General features: G+C 42.7%; 1 protein-coding gene across 16 annotated transcripts in view; it reads left to right on the forward strand.

Moving 5' to 3' along the window:
* The first annotated feature begins 4,747 nt into the window (after positions 1-4,747).
* The window catches only part of akap9 (A kinase (PRKA) anchor protein 9), a 48,918-nt gene continuing 38,625 nt past the window's right edge, over positions 4,748-15,040 (forward strand). For 15 of the 16 annotated variants that reach the window (XM_040189174.2, XM_040189170.2, XM_078081481.1 and 12 more), the window contains exons 1-4: positions 4,748-4,989; positions 10,546-10,797; positions 13,503-13,547; positions 14,048-14,110. In XM_040189174.2, the coding sequence (XP_040045108.2) occupies positions 4,945-4,989; positions 10,546-10,797; positions 13,503-13,547; positions 14,048-14,110 (405 nt within the window). In that variant the 5' untranslated portion in view covers positions 4,748-4,944. The remainder of the gene's footprint in view (positions 4,990-10,545; positions 10,798-13,502; positions 13,548-14,047; positions 14,111-15,040) is intronic. The other variant, XM_078081485.1, reaches the window with a different exon arrangement.

The raw sequence follows: 15,040 nt of genomic DNA on the forward strand, positions 1-15,040 counted from the left end.
GGATTTTATAATATGTTGCTACTCTACAGCTGTTGTTTTGACTGGATGCACTTTAGCTCAGTGTAATAAAGTCTGCATCTCTGCGGAACGTATAAAAAGTATAGCTATCTGAATATCTTAGCTATATCATAGCTAATATTAGTTTTATCTGTCCTACCTCATGAGCACAAGTGCTGTTGTGTTTTTAATACTACTGTAAATGAATTTCGGTACAGGTCCATTTGTTGTGGTCTACTGGGTAAAGTTGCTTGGGTAACGGCTGACACAGGACTCCTTCGGTGAATCAATAATTCAGAAACTAAACTTTCAAATGTGCAGAGGTTCTAGTAGAAGCTGTTTCACAAACGGAGAGTGTTTGCGGGGAGGGAAAATGTCGAAAAGAAGATGGGTGGAATTCAAAATCTGCCAGACTATAAGCTGCTCGGCTCCTGTCCGAAGAAACAGCACATCCTCACCTGCTGCTGCTGGTATGTTTTTAAATGGTTGAATGCTTTTACTTTTACTAGGTTTACTAGGATAATGCCATATTAAATATGTAAACCTTATTGAAGCACAAGGTGACATTATTACCCAACCTTTAATGTAGACAAACACAGTTTTTTTCTGTGAGTTTGGAACACAAACACATATACAAGCTGCACATTTTTTTAGATTCAAGATCACATAATAATATTAACAAAAATACACGATTTTTACCTCTGTGGGGTGAAGTTAAAAAGGGGAAATTGGACCTAACAAAGAAATTACTATGGTTGTTTTTGTTAATATTGATATATATTTGCAGGGTAATAGTTATTTGCTATACTTGACAAACCTTGACAGAACTTGACAAAACAAAATAAAGAAAAAAGAAGACTTTAATAAATAGTAATAATAAAAATGACTTGAAATGTCCTCTCTGCACCTCCAATATGTTAAGCATATGTAGAATGAATGAATGGAAGAATTAAGTGAACAGAAATTGAAATGTAGTCTTTAAGTTATATTCTGTACATGTGTGCAGAATAAAAACCATTTTATAACCAGTTATCATAATGAATCAACTACAAGTTTACTAATAACACATTTAACTTGGAGTCTGTCTGTAAATTGAATAACAGACAAAGTATCCTTTATCGCCTCCATCTGTCCTAGAAGCTGATGCCAGGATCATATTACCTTCAGTCACATTGAAAGAGGCTCAAAAGTATACATTGCTTTTATTTGAAATCTGCTCAGAATAGTCTGACGCTGTAAAATGTGAGCTCCTGGTTGAAGTGTTTATTAGTAACAAAAAACAGCCTTGAAATGAAAATATATTGTGTTAAAAAAGAAACATCTCAACTGGGACTCCTTTGGCAACCTCTCGTCCCGTTACCATAGAAACTGGGCAGACGTTTTTAAGCAGGATTCAGACTGCATAAAAACAGTGAGATTTTGCTTTTATGAAAATGCCGTCTTCATGACATCATTAACAATTATTAACAAGAGTACTGTATACTAAAACATAAAAGGAGTCTGACATGCCTTTCTTGCCTCGATATACACATATCCCTTTCCAAAAGAAGAAAAAAGAGTAATACGGCCATCTTTGAGACGGCCTATAACTGTTTGGTAGAACGCAGCTGATGCCAGATTGTTATAACAAAATACTAAGCAATATCTGAAGTGGTATATACTAGCCCCGCAGAGAAGGTTAAGGCTATTGTGAATCAGTGTGAGAAGGATTTGATGGATGAGAGGACCAACATTCGCTCACCATCCAAGATAAGATCCTTCCTTGGGATGGTTGGGTTTTACCAACAATTCTTAAGTATCAAGTATACTCAGGATACTCAAGTATCAGCAAGCCTCTATTGCCTTAACATCTGGCGTGACAAAGCCGAAATATACCATGGGTTAGAAGAGACCTGTGGCTAAGAAGCTAACGTTGGCTGATTGGAGCCCAGAATGCAGCGAAGCCTTCTCTGAGTTGAAGCAGGCGTTATTGGAAAATGCCACATTGGCTTATCCCGACTTCAGTAAGCCATTCCTGCTGTCCATTGATGCCTCATCCAATGGCGTCGGTGCTGTGTTGTTACAACTGGCGTAGGGCGATGACGTGGCACGACCATGACCACGCCTTTTGTCCAGCCGAGTGTGCTGCTTCGACTGACTAGAGTCCCTTATGGCGCACTACTGGAAGAAGCAAGTGTTGTGGATTCTGACCATGTGCAGGATGTGTTTCGTCAGTCATGTGACCCAGCAGCTATGTTGCAGGGGGACCCGGGGGGACTGGCCCCAGAGACCTCTATCTCACGCCAAGCAGTGTGTGTGGTGCTTGAGCGTTCTTTGGACCACGACTGTTTACCATCACAAGCTTTCCTATTGCCCCAACTTGTTCGATCCATTCAACCACATGAGTTGTCTGATGTCCACCCTCTACCCAGAGATAAGCTGTTGGATGCACAGCGCGCGGATCCCGGTTTGAGTCGGGTGCTTCACTTTGTAGAACGCCGACGGCAGCCATCAAGGCGAGAGCGTGCAGGTGAGCCAGTTGAGGCTCTGCGGCTCCTTAGACATTGGGAAAAACTCACCTTGAACATGGATGTCCTGTATCGTGTCTCCAAGGACGTTGTTACCAACAGGAAAACTTACCAGTATGTGGTGCCCTCTGCACTGAAGGAGAAGGTTCTTAAAGGCGTACATGATGAGGCAGGTCACCAAGGCCAGAAGCGGACGCTCTATCTGACTAGGCAAAGATTCTACTGGCAGGGGATGGAGACTGACGTGGTGCAGTATGTGCGATACTGTAGTCGCTCTGTGTTCAGCAAGTCTCCCGAGCCTGAGACGAGAGCACCACTTGAAAGCATTTCGACTTCTAGACCCCTGGATTCGATATGTGCGGACCTTTGGTCCGCTGTGGACTCCTCCAACAGGTCTCTAGATGTTCTTGTGGTTACTGACCATTTAACTAAGCTGGCCCAGGCTTACCTCTGCCCCAACCAATCTGCTAAGGCTGTAGCGCAACAACTCTGGAACAACTTTCTCTGTGTGTATGGCTTTCCTGAGCGTGTACACTCGGACCAAGGAGCCAATGTTGAAAGTAGTCTGATTGAGGAGATGCTCCTGGTTGCTGGTGTTCATAAATCTCGCGGTAATATGATCAGAGCTTTTCCACCAAAGGCCAAACCCCGATGGCCCCCGCTACTGAAATCTCTCACTTTCTCCTACAACGCGACAGTACATGAGACCACAGGCGTTGCCCCATTCCTAATGATGTTTGGCAGGACCCCCAGGCTGCCTGTTGACTTGTTGTTTGGCTCTGTTCTGTTAGATGATCAGGTGGTGGATTATGATGCCTATGTGCAGTGCCTTCGCCGTGATTTGCCAGAGGCTATGAGGGTTGCCCAGTGCTCCACCACCAAGCAGCAGCAGAGACAGGCAAACCTTTATAACAAGAAGCTTAAGGGTTCCCCGGTGGATGTTGGTGGCAGAGTTCTGCTAGCCAACAAAGGTGAACGAGGAAAAAGGAAACTGGCTGATCGCTGGGAGGGACACGTTTGCACTGTTGTGGGGAAACAGGAGAACACTCACACCTTCAGGATTAGGAATTGTGCCACAAACCAGGAGAAAGTGGTCCACAGGAATCTCATCATGCCTGTAAACTTCCTACCCCTCCCGACAGAGTCTGAGGATGATTCTGGTGGCATTGATCTGAACACTGAGACTTTGGATATGCTCTGTTTCGCTGCCTAGCTGTGCACCTGAAGACAGGACGGTGTCCTGGGTCTCTGGACTCCCAGCCGCCACCAGAAATTTGCTGACTGCTTTGTTGGATGTTCCTGGTAATGATGACCCTGAGATTGACCTACCTGTTGAACAGGAAGGTCCGACTGTCTTGACTGACTCTCAAGCTGTTGCCTCTGAGGCCCTAATTGACGCACAGCCTGCTGACAGCGATTCTCTTGTCAGGTCAGATGTGAGGGGTCATTGGGGGTGAGGACTAGGTGTGGGAGGGCTGTTAGACCTGTTTTAAGGCGTATCCAGCAAATGCACCAGAAAGCTTTCTCATGATTATAATGTTTTTGAGTTCTTGTGAATGTGACATGTTCTACGTCTCTTTTTGACTGTTGGGATGTGCTTATGTATTTTTTTTTCTGTACGGAAGAGCCCTGTATAAGATCACCAGTAGTGTGTGACTCTGGATGGGATGTATTGTACAGTACTATGTGTATTCTTTGATATTGTGTGTATTAACATTAGGGGTGTAACGAGTCATTCACTGAATCGATTAATCGATTTATATTCCTGCGATCCAACTAAAACGATCTGTGCTCCGCATTGGAAGGACTTGCTACCCTTCCTCATTCTAATTCTTAAGGGATAGCCAGTGGCTGGACTGCTAAGTATCAATAATTGAAATGGTACTGTATATTTACATTAGCGAGAAATCTGCATTTTTTTTCTGTTTTCTTATTGTGAATGACTTACCTGGTATGTTCCTGTTTGGGGGTGTTTACGTGGTTGAATTTCGTTTCTTTGGGGGGTTTGGCTGAGCAAGTGGAGATCAGCAGGGGAGAATGTAACGGGTGTCGAGTGTCACGTGGGTGCCCTCTAGTGGGTGTAACTAAACACTTTTGTGCCCCGATATTGCTAGTTTAGTAAATCGTATAATTACTTCCTCTGCCACTGATTGAAAATTGTTTTAGTGAAGTCATGTCACCATTTCGGACAGTACGTGAAGGCAACACTGGTAAAATACCAGGGGGCGTGGCCATGGACCTACCTACTCAACGTCATCATAGTTGGGTCTCATGTTTACGTGGAAAACATGGCGGCGGAATACCAACAACGAGACTGCACTTATTAAACGCGACTCGTAGCGAGTAGAAGACGCATATACAACCGTTAGTTTTGAGATTTTCCTGGCCGATATTTGCATGAAGCAGCTTCCCTCTTGTTTCAGCCACAGGAACCCCGGCGATGGACGAGGAGAGGCAAAAGAAGCTGGAGGCCGGCAAAGCAAAGGTATCGTTGGGATTCTCCGTTTTTAGTGTTAGCATAACTCACTAACACCGCTATCATTGATAAAGTTAGTAAATTGTTGTTGTCGACAACTTATTTCCTTGCCGCTGGGTCTCCCAGTTGTTTTCGGTGCCCCCTCCCCTTCCTCGTATGCCCCTCTCAGCTGTCAGTCCAGCGAACACGCTGTGACAGCCGGGGAGGGGGGGCTGGCTGGCTCGCCGGCGGTGTGGGGAGTTAGCATAGCCACTGCTAGCCACGGACTCCTTTGTCATGCTGCATGTCTGACGTTACAGCGGTGTTATATTCTACTTTCGTCCCACTTGTGGGGGGGTGTGCACTTAGTCCTAAGGTGGTCACCCACTAGTCAGGCGGGACACCGTCATGAAAGGCTCATAACAGCTGCCGGAGTCTGGGCGGACCGGCTGGTGTAACAGGATTTACAAGACGTATCCCCACTGCCTCAACGTTACGTTAGTTAAAGCAAACACGCCGCCCCGAAGGCCGAAGTCGTGCTACATTCACGGCGTCACCGGTCAGCGGCTTCTACATTTAGGTCAGGAGGACAAACCCCACACGTCCAGTGGCCGATGTAAAACATGGCTGCTAAAACAGGCTCATCCTATCCTTAATTTTGCCCTTTTTAGACTTGAAACTGTGTGCATGTCAATTGCTTTCTTGCAATTGCAATAGAATAAATGGTGCAGTGATCTGTCTGTACTGCATGACCTTGCAGCGGCTCTTCTAAGGATGTTGATGTACTCCAGACATCTTGGATATAAGATCTGAAGGTGATGTGATGAGCTGACCTCTGCTTTAGGCGTTCAATAGATAGTGTACAGTATGATAATAACACCCTCAACACATGTGGCTGGATCAAGCACATCTGCAACAAAGAGGGGAATTCAACACAATAAATAATAACATGCATCTTCATAGATTATAGTATATAGTTTTAGTATATCATTTACAAATCAGTCAACATATTAATATTGCAGTTGTTGTCTAGCTGTGATTTGCTATAAAGCCATACATTTTTAAAGAGTTGGCTATAAGAGTGATTCCTTTCAGGTGCACTTGAAAAGCTCCAGACCACTTTCGTCCTCACTCTGCCAAGTGGCATCTAATAGGTTGTGTTTGGTGTCTCTTCTGGTCGCACCCGGTTTCATATTCTATCTGGTGCTCTGGCTTTTAGGTAAGAACAGTGGGAGAGACCAAGAAAAACGTTGTCTCCGTGGTTCCTGCTGTGGCATTTTGGTTTATAAAAGGCTCTTCTGTGCTGCAGGAGGGTTTGCTTTTTTTCATACACACACATCACTATGTCACCATGCCCTCCCACACAGGGGGCGAGACTTCAAAAGATGTCTCACCAAATGACACATTTATAATGGTTAGCAGGAATATCTGGGAAAAGTCCCGACTGGACCAGGAAGCTTGGATTGCGTCCGAGCTGACATATGCCACAGTCAATGAGAAATCTATGGAAAGATGACGCCTTGACAAACGGCCTATTTTAACTTCCTAATAAAATATATTCAAACTAGCGGTTTTAGAAGGTTAACAACTAATGACATAATTAGGCTTAGGTACTGGGAGATTTCCACGCCGAGATCATATTAATGTCTGAGAGAAAATATTTGATCATCTATTGTACAGCTGGCTTGGAATGACGTCCGTCCAAAGCAAGAGCATGTGGAGTCATACCAGACATGAAGCCTTAGTGCTGGCTGGTGTTGCCAAGCCTTTGTACCAAGCCATTAGCTGCAGACGCATTACCAGAATAACGGAGTTACTCGTGTGCTTCAGCTCAGTTCTCCTGTTATATAACCCATAAAGCTTTGAGGGGGACATTCTCAAGACACTGCAGGGGTGAGTGAGCACTCCTGTGTCAGGTCAAAGAAACTCGCATAATGCCACCTGCAGGGGACCCAAACATTGCCTCTCTGTGACTTTCTTTCCAGCGGTCAGGTTCAGGACCTCAGGGAATAACCTGCCAGCCCGTTTTGCTGTTGCAGTGTTTTTCTCAATCACATAGATTGGCTCATGGGGCACCGCAGGGTTTTTAATTTAGAGGAAGGTATTCTCATTGGTCTAATCTCTGCTTCTCTAATATGTCTACTGGTCACTGATTGAGGGTATGCTTGTAACGTCCAGGTGGATTTGTTGTTTTTGTCGGCATCACTGTGTACTGATGGAGGTTTTGAGGACAGCAAAGCTACAAGTTGATCTTCTTAGCGTCGGCCTGAACGGTTAATGCTCCGAGTGACTATTCGTGGATGTCGCCCTGCTCAGCTCTATGTGATGAACACACATTGATAACCGTGGCTGACTCATCTTGTTAATTGGCTTTATATGGACACTGGAAGGTTTCCTTTTATGCTCCAGTCTTTATAACCCCTGTGTGTTTGTAACATTCAATGCTTCTGAAGCGTCCTGCTGGGCGGCTTGAAATTGGATTGCAGAGTGATTAATTGGATGTGATAGTCTAACAGCTGTCCCGTTTTAATTAGCTGCAACGCCGAGGAAGATTAAATCTAATTCAGTGTGCCAGTCTAGGAGAGTATTTGCCCTTCTTTAGATATTCAGCTAAATCCTTTTTCCTCCCTTGGTAACATTCATTCAGCCAAGAAGCAACAACCCAATGATGTTAAGTGTATAGGATCTTTAAAATATTCAGTCAGTACATTAAAACTACCGTCCTTTTAAATTATATTGAAACCAAGGATGTTTTACGCCCACATCCAAAATGTAGGTGAAGATACTGAATATTTCCCTGTAGTATTTACCTTTTGAACTCAGTATTTCTTTTGTGGCTCATTGGAATAGCTGCAGAGAAATTTCCCTTTTGCGCTGTACTCTTATCAGAGGTTGGGAGGTGCCGAGAATTAGAACACACCACCGGGATGACTCTCTGCGAGACTTGAGGACGTGAGTCATTCACAGGTCGTAGTGTCTGCGAGAGTTACATGTGCACGTCGATTGGGTTTGAATGTTCACAGAGGGTTTCGTGGGCCGGCTGCTGGGGCAGGTGTGTTTTCAGGGCAATGAGCTATTGGTGATCGCTATCTGGAATGTAGAGTGTTGAGCAATACGATGTTGCTGACAGTCTAAGGGACACTTGACATGTCCTCTCACCCCCACCCTACACCCCTCCGTTACTGCACTACCGCATGTGCTTGTCGCTCAGTATTTTTAGCTGCATGCCTCAGTCATAAGAATATTACGCATCATGTGTAGTACTTTATCAGTGTGTTGAACAGTGTTGTGCGTTCAGTCATTTTCCTCCTGAGGCACTAAAGGTTTTGATGAATAGAACAAGAAGTATGAGCAAGGCAGTCATGCTTGTTTTTATTTCCGTTAAACAAGCACTGAGCGGCCACTTTATAAGCTACTCCTGTTCAATAGCTTGTTAACACAAATTGCTAATCAGTCAATCACATGGCTGCAAGTCAATGCATTTTGGCATGTAAACGTGGTCAAGACGACTTGTTGAAGTTCAAGGCGACAGTGTTGTGGACCAAAAGGCCTTGTGGATGTGAGAGGTCAGAGGAGAATGGGCCGACAGGATCTCAAATAACCTCTTGTTATAACCAAGCGATTCAACAGCAACAGCATCTCTGAACGCACGACACGCGCAACCTTGAAGAAGATGAGCTAGAGCAGCTAAGAACAGGAAACTTGAGACTGCACAGATTCACCACAATGTGGAAAATAGAAGATTGGAAACGTGCTACCTGGATTTGTTATAAACTAACACTCCATCCTGGCTTGTATCAACGGTTCAGGCTGGTGGTGCTGGTGGTGTAATTTCTTGGCCCACTTTGGGCCCTGCTGAGGAATGTTTCAACACCACGAAGAATTAAGGCAGTTCTGAAGGCAAAAGGGGGTCCAACCTTTTTACTAGCAAGGTGTACCTTCGATTGTATTTTAGATTGAGTTTATTGTTTATTTCTTTTGAAAGACACATCGGATGTCATTGTGGCAGTCATGGTTTAAAGCTCCATTTTTAACATGTAGTTCATCCTACCGGCTGAAAGAAATCAAGCTCCGTCGTTGTTGGTGATGATGAGCAGCCACTAGTAGACATGGATTATGAAAAAATAAAAAGAATCCGTGTAAAGGTTTTTCAGACAGCAGATGGTGATCCACCCACGCAGTGTCTTTCCCCACATGGTGATGCAGCTCCAGTACACCGGCTGCAGTACTCCATATGTTCTGCACATGCTCTGCTCTGCCAAATAGTAAGATATAATAAGAAGCTCAACGAAAGCCCGGGTTTCCGGAGACAGTTTCGAAACTCGGGGTGAATTCTACTGGCGGCTCCCGCTACATGCTAGTTACATGCTACACTATTACTAGTTTCTATTACTGATGGAGCCAGAATTAAAAGATGGTTCAGTGTTGGTGACGTCGTAACCACCAGAATTCTCTATCCTGACATCCGATCAAAGCTCAGATAGAGGCGTGTATATATAGACGAGTCCTTTGCCTTTTACGCTGTGTGTTGCAGGTGTGAAGTGACCTTGGCGCCCACTCTCAGCTGTGTCAAGTCGGCCTCCATCCTTTTTGTGCGGTGCTTGATTGGATGCTGACTTTGCAGCTGCAGTAGTGTGGTCTGCGACAGCGGTGCGTTCAGTGTGTGCTGCATGTCCTGGTATGGGAGGGATAAGTTGAACTGCAGCAAGTAATGGTTTTGTTGTTATTTCCATAAAAGGTTATTTGTCTTATCTAACATTAAGGCCAAATTAATACACGCTTAGATATTCCTGTATATATGCCTTGAAATTATGTAGATTTAGCGAGTTCTAGATATGTTGCTGCACCCTTAAAATGTTCCTTCCTAATATTTGGAGGTGTATGCATCTAGGGATTGGAGGATATGTTGTTGTGTGAATTGATGCGGCTTAAATTCCGATGTTCGTTTTAAGGTTATATTTCGGTCAACAGGTTCATTGGGATTTCCTTAGCAGGCATTAGCACGGTATCCTTGGTAACAGTCTGTCTAAATCTGTGGCAATTCGTGCAACACCTGTGCTGTGTCACCTGTGGCCCAGCCGTCTCTCAGATGCGCCCGCTCACTTTCCCATTAGACAAAGAATAGCGCTTTGATGCCGGCAACGCAGATCAGGGGGATTGATGTTCAAACGAGATCGTTGACATAGTTGGGAAATGCAATCCTTTTAGTCGGGATTAAAACCTGGCAGAACAGGAGGCATGTGTCCGGTCATGTGTGCACCGGGCGGGACGACTTACTCGCAGCGGGGGAAACGCCTTTTTCGGACAAACAATGTTACTAGTTCAACTTCGAGTGGGTCATTTAAAAAAAAAAAAATTTAAATTTTTGTTAGAAGTATGAACTCTCTACCAGGCAGACTAATGGAGTTACTGATTAGACAAAAGCAGATGGTTCATGCTCTAGGTAAAAAGTAGTAGTAGGAGGATGCTTAAAATATGTTTTTACTTTTTAAGGACCCAGAATGAATCAGAAAGTGGTTTATATTTAAATATATACATATATATATATATCTTCACCATTTTCCATCTCCCCTTTTCCTTCTCTAGTTGGCTGAGTATCGCCAGAGAAAAGCTCACGCGGACTCCCAGAAGAAACAGAAAAAGAAGAAAAAAAAGAAGCCCGGAGAGGACTCTGAGGGGGATCCACAGGGAGCGGTGGAGGTCGAGGACGAGGTCTCAGGTGGAGGACAATATGGATCACAAGAAGGAAATAAAGATCCACCCACCACGGAGTTCACCTTTGCCAGGACACTGCGGAGCGGAGACACCATCAAACATGACCAGACGTACACCATAGAGGTAAATAACTTGTTTCAGTAGTTCACTAATCCCACGTACAGAATCCCTAAACATTATTATTTTTATTTTAATGCATAGGAGAAGAAAACTGCAATTAATTCAAAGTCAAATTTCAGAACATACCCCAAATATTGATAATAATCAACTAGTCCTGAGGCCCGAGTGGACATATATACCAACGTGAATCATTGCATCGCTCCATAAACTGGCTGAAACCATTGGAAATTTTTTTGCCTCTAATTAGTGACATGATGAGAGCTCCTGTAACATTTCCAACAAAATTGGCCATTTTGAGAGTATTTTTTAATTGTGGTCTTGTTAAAGTTAATGTTAGGAATTTAGAAATGGGTTTAAAAAGTCAGGGATAACTCAACAGTTAACACTCAATCACTAGCATCATACAATCCTCATGCAGGACCTGTTGTTGCAATAAGACAAGGTGCCACTTTCTTATCAACTATTATAAAATATAATGACTAAAACTATTTTTTTATGCTGGCGCCAGAATATCCCTTCAGAGAGTCCACGCTAAAAACGAGTTAATCGGCTTAATGCTGAGTATTTATACACACACACACACCGTATATTGTGAGATGTTGATGTGTAAATTAACCTTTGACTTTGTATCCTAGGAGTAAAGTTTAGACCTCTCAATATGACTTAATACCCTTTCGAGGTTTGTTTGGAGCATGCTTTCAGTTTGCATCAGTGGACATTTAGAGACATTTAGCTTAAAGGAGGCATTAAAGTTCTTGTTTTGGAAACAAGAACTTGAGTAGAAGATAATCCTCTGTCATTTTGCTTTAATACTCAACTACTGCTGTTTCACGAGCCTATTGGTGTTCTGGCCCACAGTTTTTGTTATGAACAGGTTTCAGGTTAGCTCAGGTTTTGATTGTAACAAGCCCGTTTTCATTCAAAACATGGTTTTCTCAAGAAGACTATTTAAAAGGATAACAGTATTTTCTCTGTGATCTTAAAACATTTGCTTGACGTTCAAACCTGTAATAAATCATGTTCACTGATCCTCACTGATTCTGATACATATGGAGCAGAAGAAAACCTAAACAGTTTGAAAAATTAAAAGCCACAAGGGTTCGGCCTTCTTTTTCTCTCCACAATTTCATCCCTCAGTCCATTTTGTCGGTGCCGTGCAGCCACTCGTTGCTGACCCCACTGTGCATTTGATGCGTTTCATTCCCACAAATCTACTGGTTGCCATGGAAACAGACAATTGCTCTTCAACAGGTTGAGATGCGTCAGGCTGTGTCACCAACTCTTGTGGGCATGCAGCACTTTTTTTTGCATACTTGAACGTTGATTGAATTTTTTGTTGCGTAAATAAAATAAAGAAGCACAATTGACCTTGAGCGCAGGAATCCTGCTGAAAAGGCTGTGGGACATTCTGTGTTTTTATGCGGCACAAATGGGAGCTGTTCTGTATTCCAAACAAGTGAAACTTGTGCGTTTGAAGAGGCCAAAACATACCGAGTGTGGTGTGTGAGAATTATTTATGCAGTTGAATGATGTAACCATTTGGAGTGAAAGGGTTTATTCTCGTGTTTTGGTTCTCTTCCACATCTACCGGGTCATGTGGCCTGATTCTCTTGTGAAGCAGAACATGGTTGCTGTGGAAACATAACCGCATCAAAGTTTTCCATTGTCGTGTATTTTACAGTCTAAGTAATTGCAAATGTTGACTGTTGACTCATCAATTCGGCGATCCATTAGAATTACACAACTGCAAGTTAGCTTTTTCTAAAATCAGCAAGGTTATTCTAAAATGTTCATTGGCTGGGTGCACTTTGCTGTGCAGAATTTGATGATTTGCAATCAAAGTGAAACGTGTAATCGTTTCTCCCGCTCTGGCCCCCATACAGTTGCACTGTTTGACTCAGGAATCCAAAAATGGACCTACATAAAGACCATCATTACTCTGTAGGAGTGAGAAAAGAACTGCGGGGCAGAGACTGCAATTTTCTTGGCCAATTCAGATTCTATTATGCATTTTCAAAAAGCCTGACCATCAGATTTTCTTTCTAAGGAGTACAGTTGACAGCAAGCTCCCGTCATCAGAGTCAGTGTAGACCTGCATTGTTCATCTCTGGTGGTTATTTGCATCGTAACTCACAATTTAAATTATAAACAAATGCATGAGTCTTTATTTAGACACCTTCTTTAACTAGGAAAATACATATTGGCATCATTAGTTCTAAAGGAGCAACAAACAACCCTTGGAGCATTAATATAACAGAAAACAACTATTTGCTGTGTATGGAAGCAAAGGTTTCCCCGGTTTCTGTTGACGTTGTTAGCGCTGTTAGCGCTGCTAGCTGTAAGCCATGTCTAATATCTGCTTTGCATTGTGAAAACATCTGCTTCAAACTGTTTTTAATACAGGAACTGCAAGTTAAAATGTCGAATGTCGTAAATTTGTCCTGATACAAGTCACGGTTGATTGATTGTCAAGATTGATATTAAATATTAAAGTAGCATAACAAAATAAGAATTGATTAAATGCTCCTGGGATGAAAGGTGAGATATTTGACTTGAATTATGTTTTTTTGTGATGCCTTTGCTGTCGTCTCCAATCATACACTTCTGTCGTGTTTTTGGATTGAAGTCCCTTAATTCTGGTCGCTATATCTTATCTTAGTTTTCTACATTCACTATTGATGAAATGCTGTTAATCTTCTCTGTTGCAGCCGGAGAGTGAAATGTCCACGACTGCTGAAGATTATTCGTCAGAGGTGAGACCATCGTCCTCAAAATACATTTATCAATTTGTGATATGAACCTTTTCTTCTCCTTTTGGATATTTGATTGAATTCAAACATGTTTAACAATGCCAGTTTTACACAGGCACAATTTGCACATGTAAAGGCTGCGGGTGGGTTCGTGGTCACGCATGTGGCTCACTTCCTGTTATGGAGATCCATTCAAGACCCTGAAAGAGATACTTTGTGGATTATTTTGTTCATAATAACAGCTTAATTGTTATTTTGAGTTGTTGTTTTAATTGGACATGTTGGTGGAGAACTGATGCAGCCAACAGTAAACTACCAGACTAGTTTGAACAATTTCATATGCTACTAAAATCTTTCTGTGGGAATGAACCAAAAGTCAACTGCCTAACCTGGCAGCTCATTTTTAGAAAATATAGGGTCTTACTTTCAGTCCTTCGCCTGTTCTTATAATGTCCCGACTCCCAAATCTTTCATCTTTCACTGATAGCATTGTGAATTACCAGGTGAATGGGTGCCATGATGAGATGACAGAGAACGTAATGATGCCTTCAAAGGATTTGATCTGGGTACAGTAATGTGATCGAGCCGTTCTTTTGTCTCAGCAAGCAAACCCACCGGCCGCTGGTCATAACTCACTTTGCTTCTACCGTTTCCTCTGCAAGATTTTCTTTTTACCCACTAACCAAGCCTGTTCTATGCTGCTGACTCCACGCCTACATATATATGCCAGGAATTAGTTATCATGTGGGGGAAAAGAGAAAAATAGTCATGTTTCAGGAGCTTAGGAGGGAACAGGGCTTTGTGACATTTCCGTGCCGTAAGCTGTAATGACAGTTACACAAAGAGCTTCTGTCTTGAGGTTCATGAGATGATATTTGCACAGAGGGAACAGAAACAAGGGAGTACTTATCAACGCAGCATTTTTTCATTTCTTAAATCGGTTGCATATTTAAAGAGTTGTCTCAAGTCAGGTATAAAAATGTAATTGAAGGGATAAAATGACAATATTTAACCCTGTTTTTCAATTAATGATTTTTTTTTGATCATATTGGTAAATGTTGGAGTTTCATTTTGTCCCTTTTTAATTAACAATTCGATCTATCAGCAATCTGCGAAATTAACGACAACTGGGAACGATAAATAGGTTTTTAAAAGTACTGTTCTAGTTTTTGTTCACGTTTGCTTCAGCAACAACATTTTGATTTCATTGACGGTTTAATCTTCAGTTTCGGTTTAACCGTTGCAGGCTTTTTTAACCTCACCTCATAGCTAACAGACTTTTCCTGAACTGCTTTGGGTGATTGCATTTAATCCATTATCTTATAAAGCTGGTTTTGGCCATACCTCCGTTCATAAAGCAATAGTTGGTAACATTAACATGTTTTACTATACATTCCTTCTTGTGGCTCCTGGCTCTTGTAACTAACTGCTGTCGCTCTGTGGTGGCTAATGAGCTGAGCTCATTTTGGAAATCTTTGCTTTACCGAAAACCTTTT

Source organism: Gasterosteus aculeatus, chromosome 10 (assembly GCF_964276395.1).
Source record: "Gasterosteus aculeatus chromosome 10, fGasAcu3.hap1.1, whole genome shotgun sequence".
NCBI lineage: Eukaryota > Metazoa > Chordata > Actinopteri > Perciformes > Gasterosteidae > Gasterosteus > Gasterosteus aculeatus.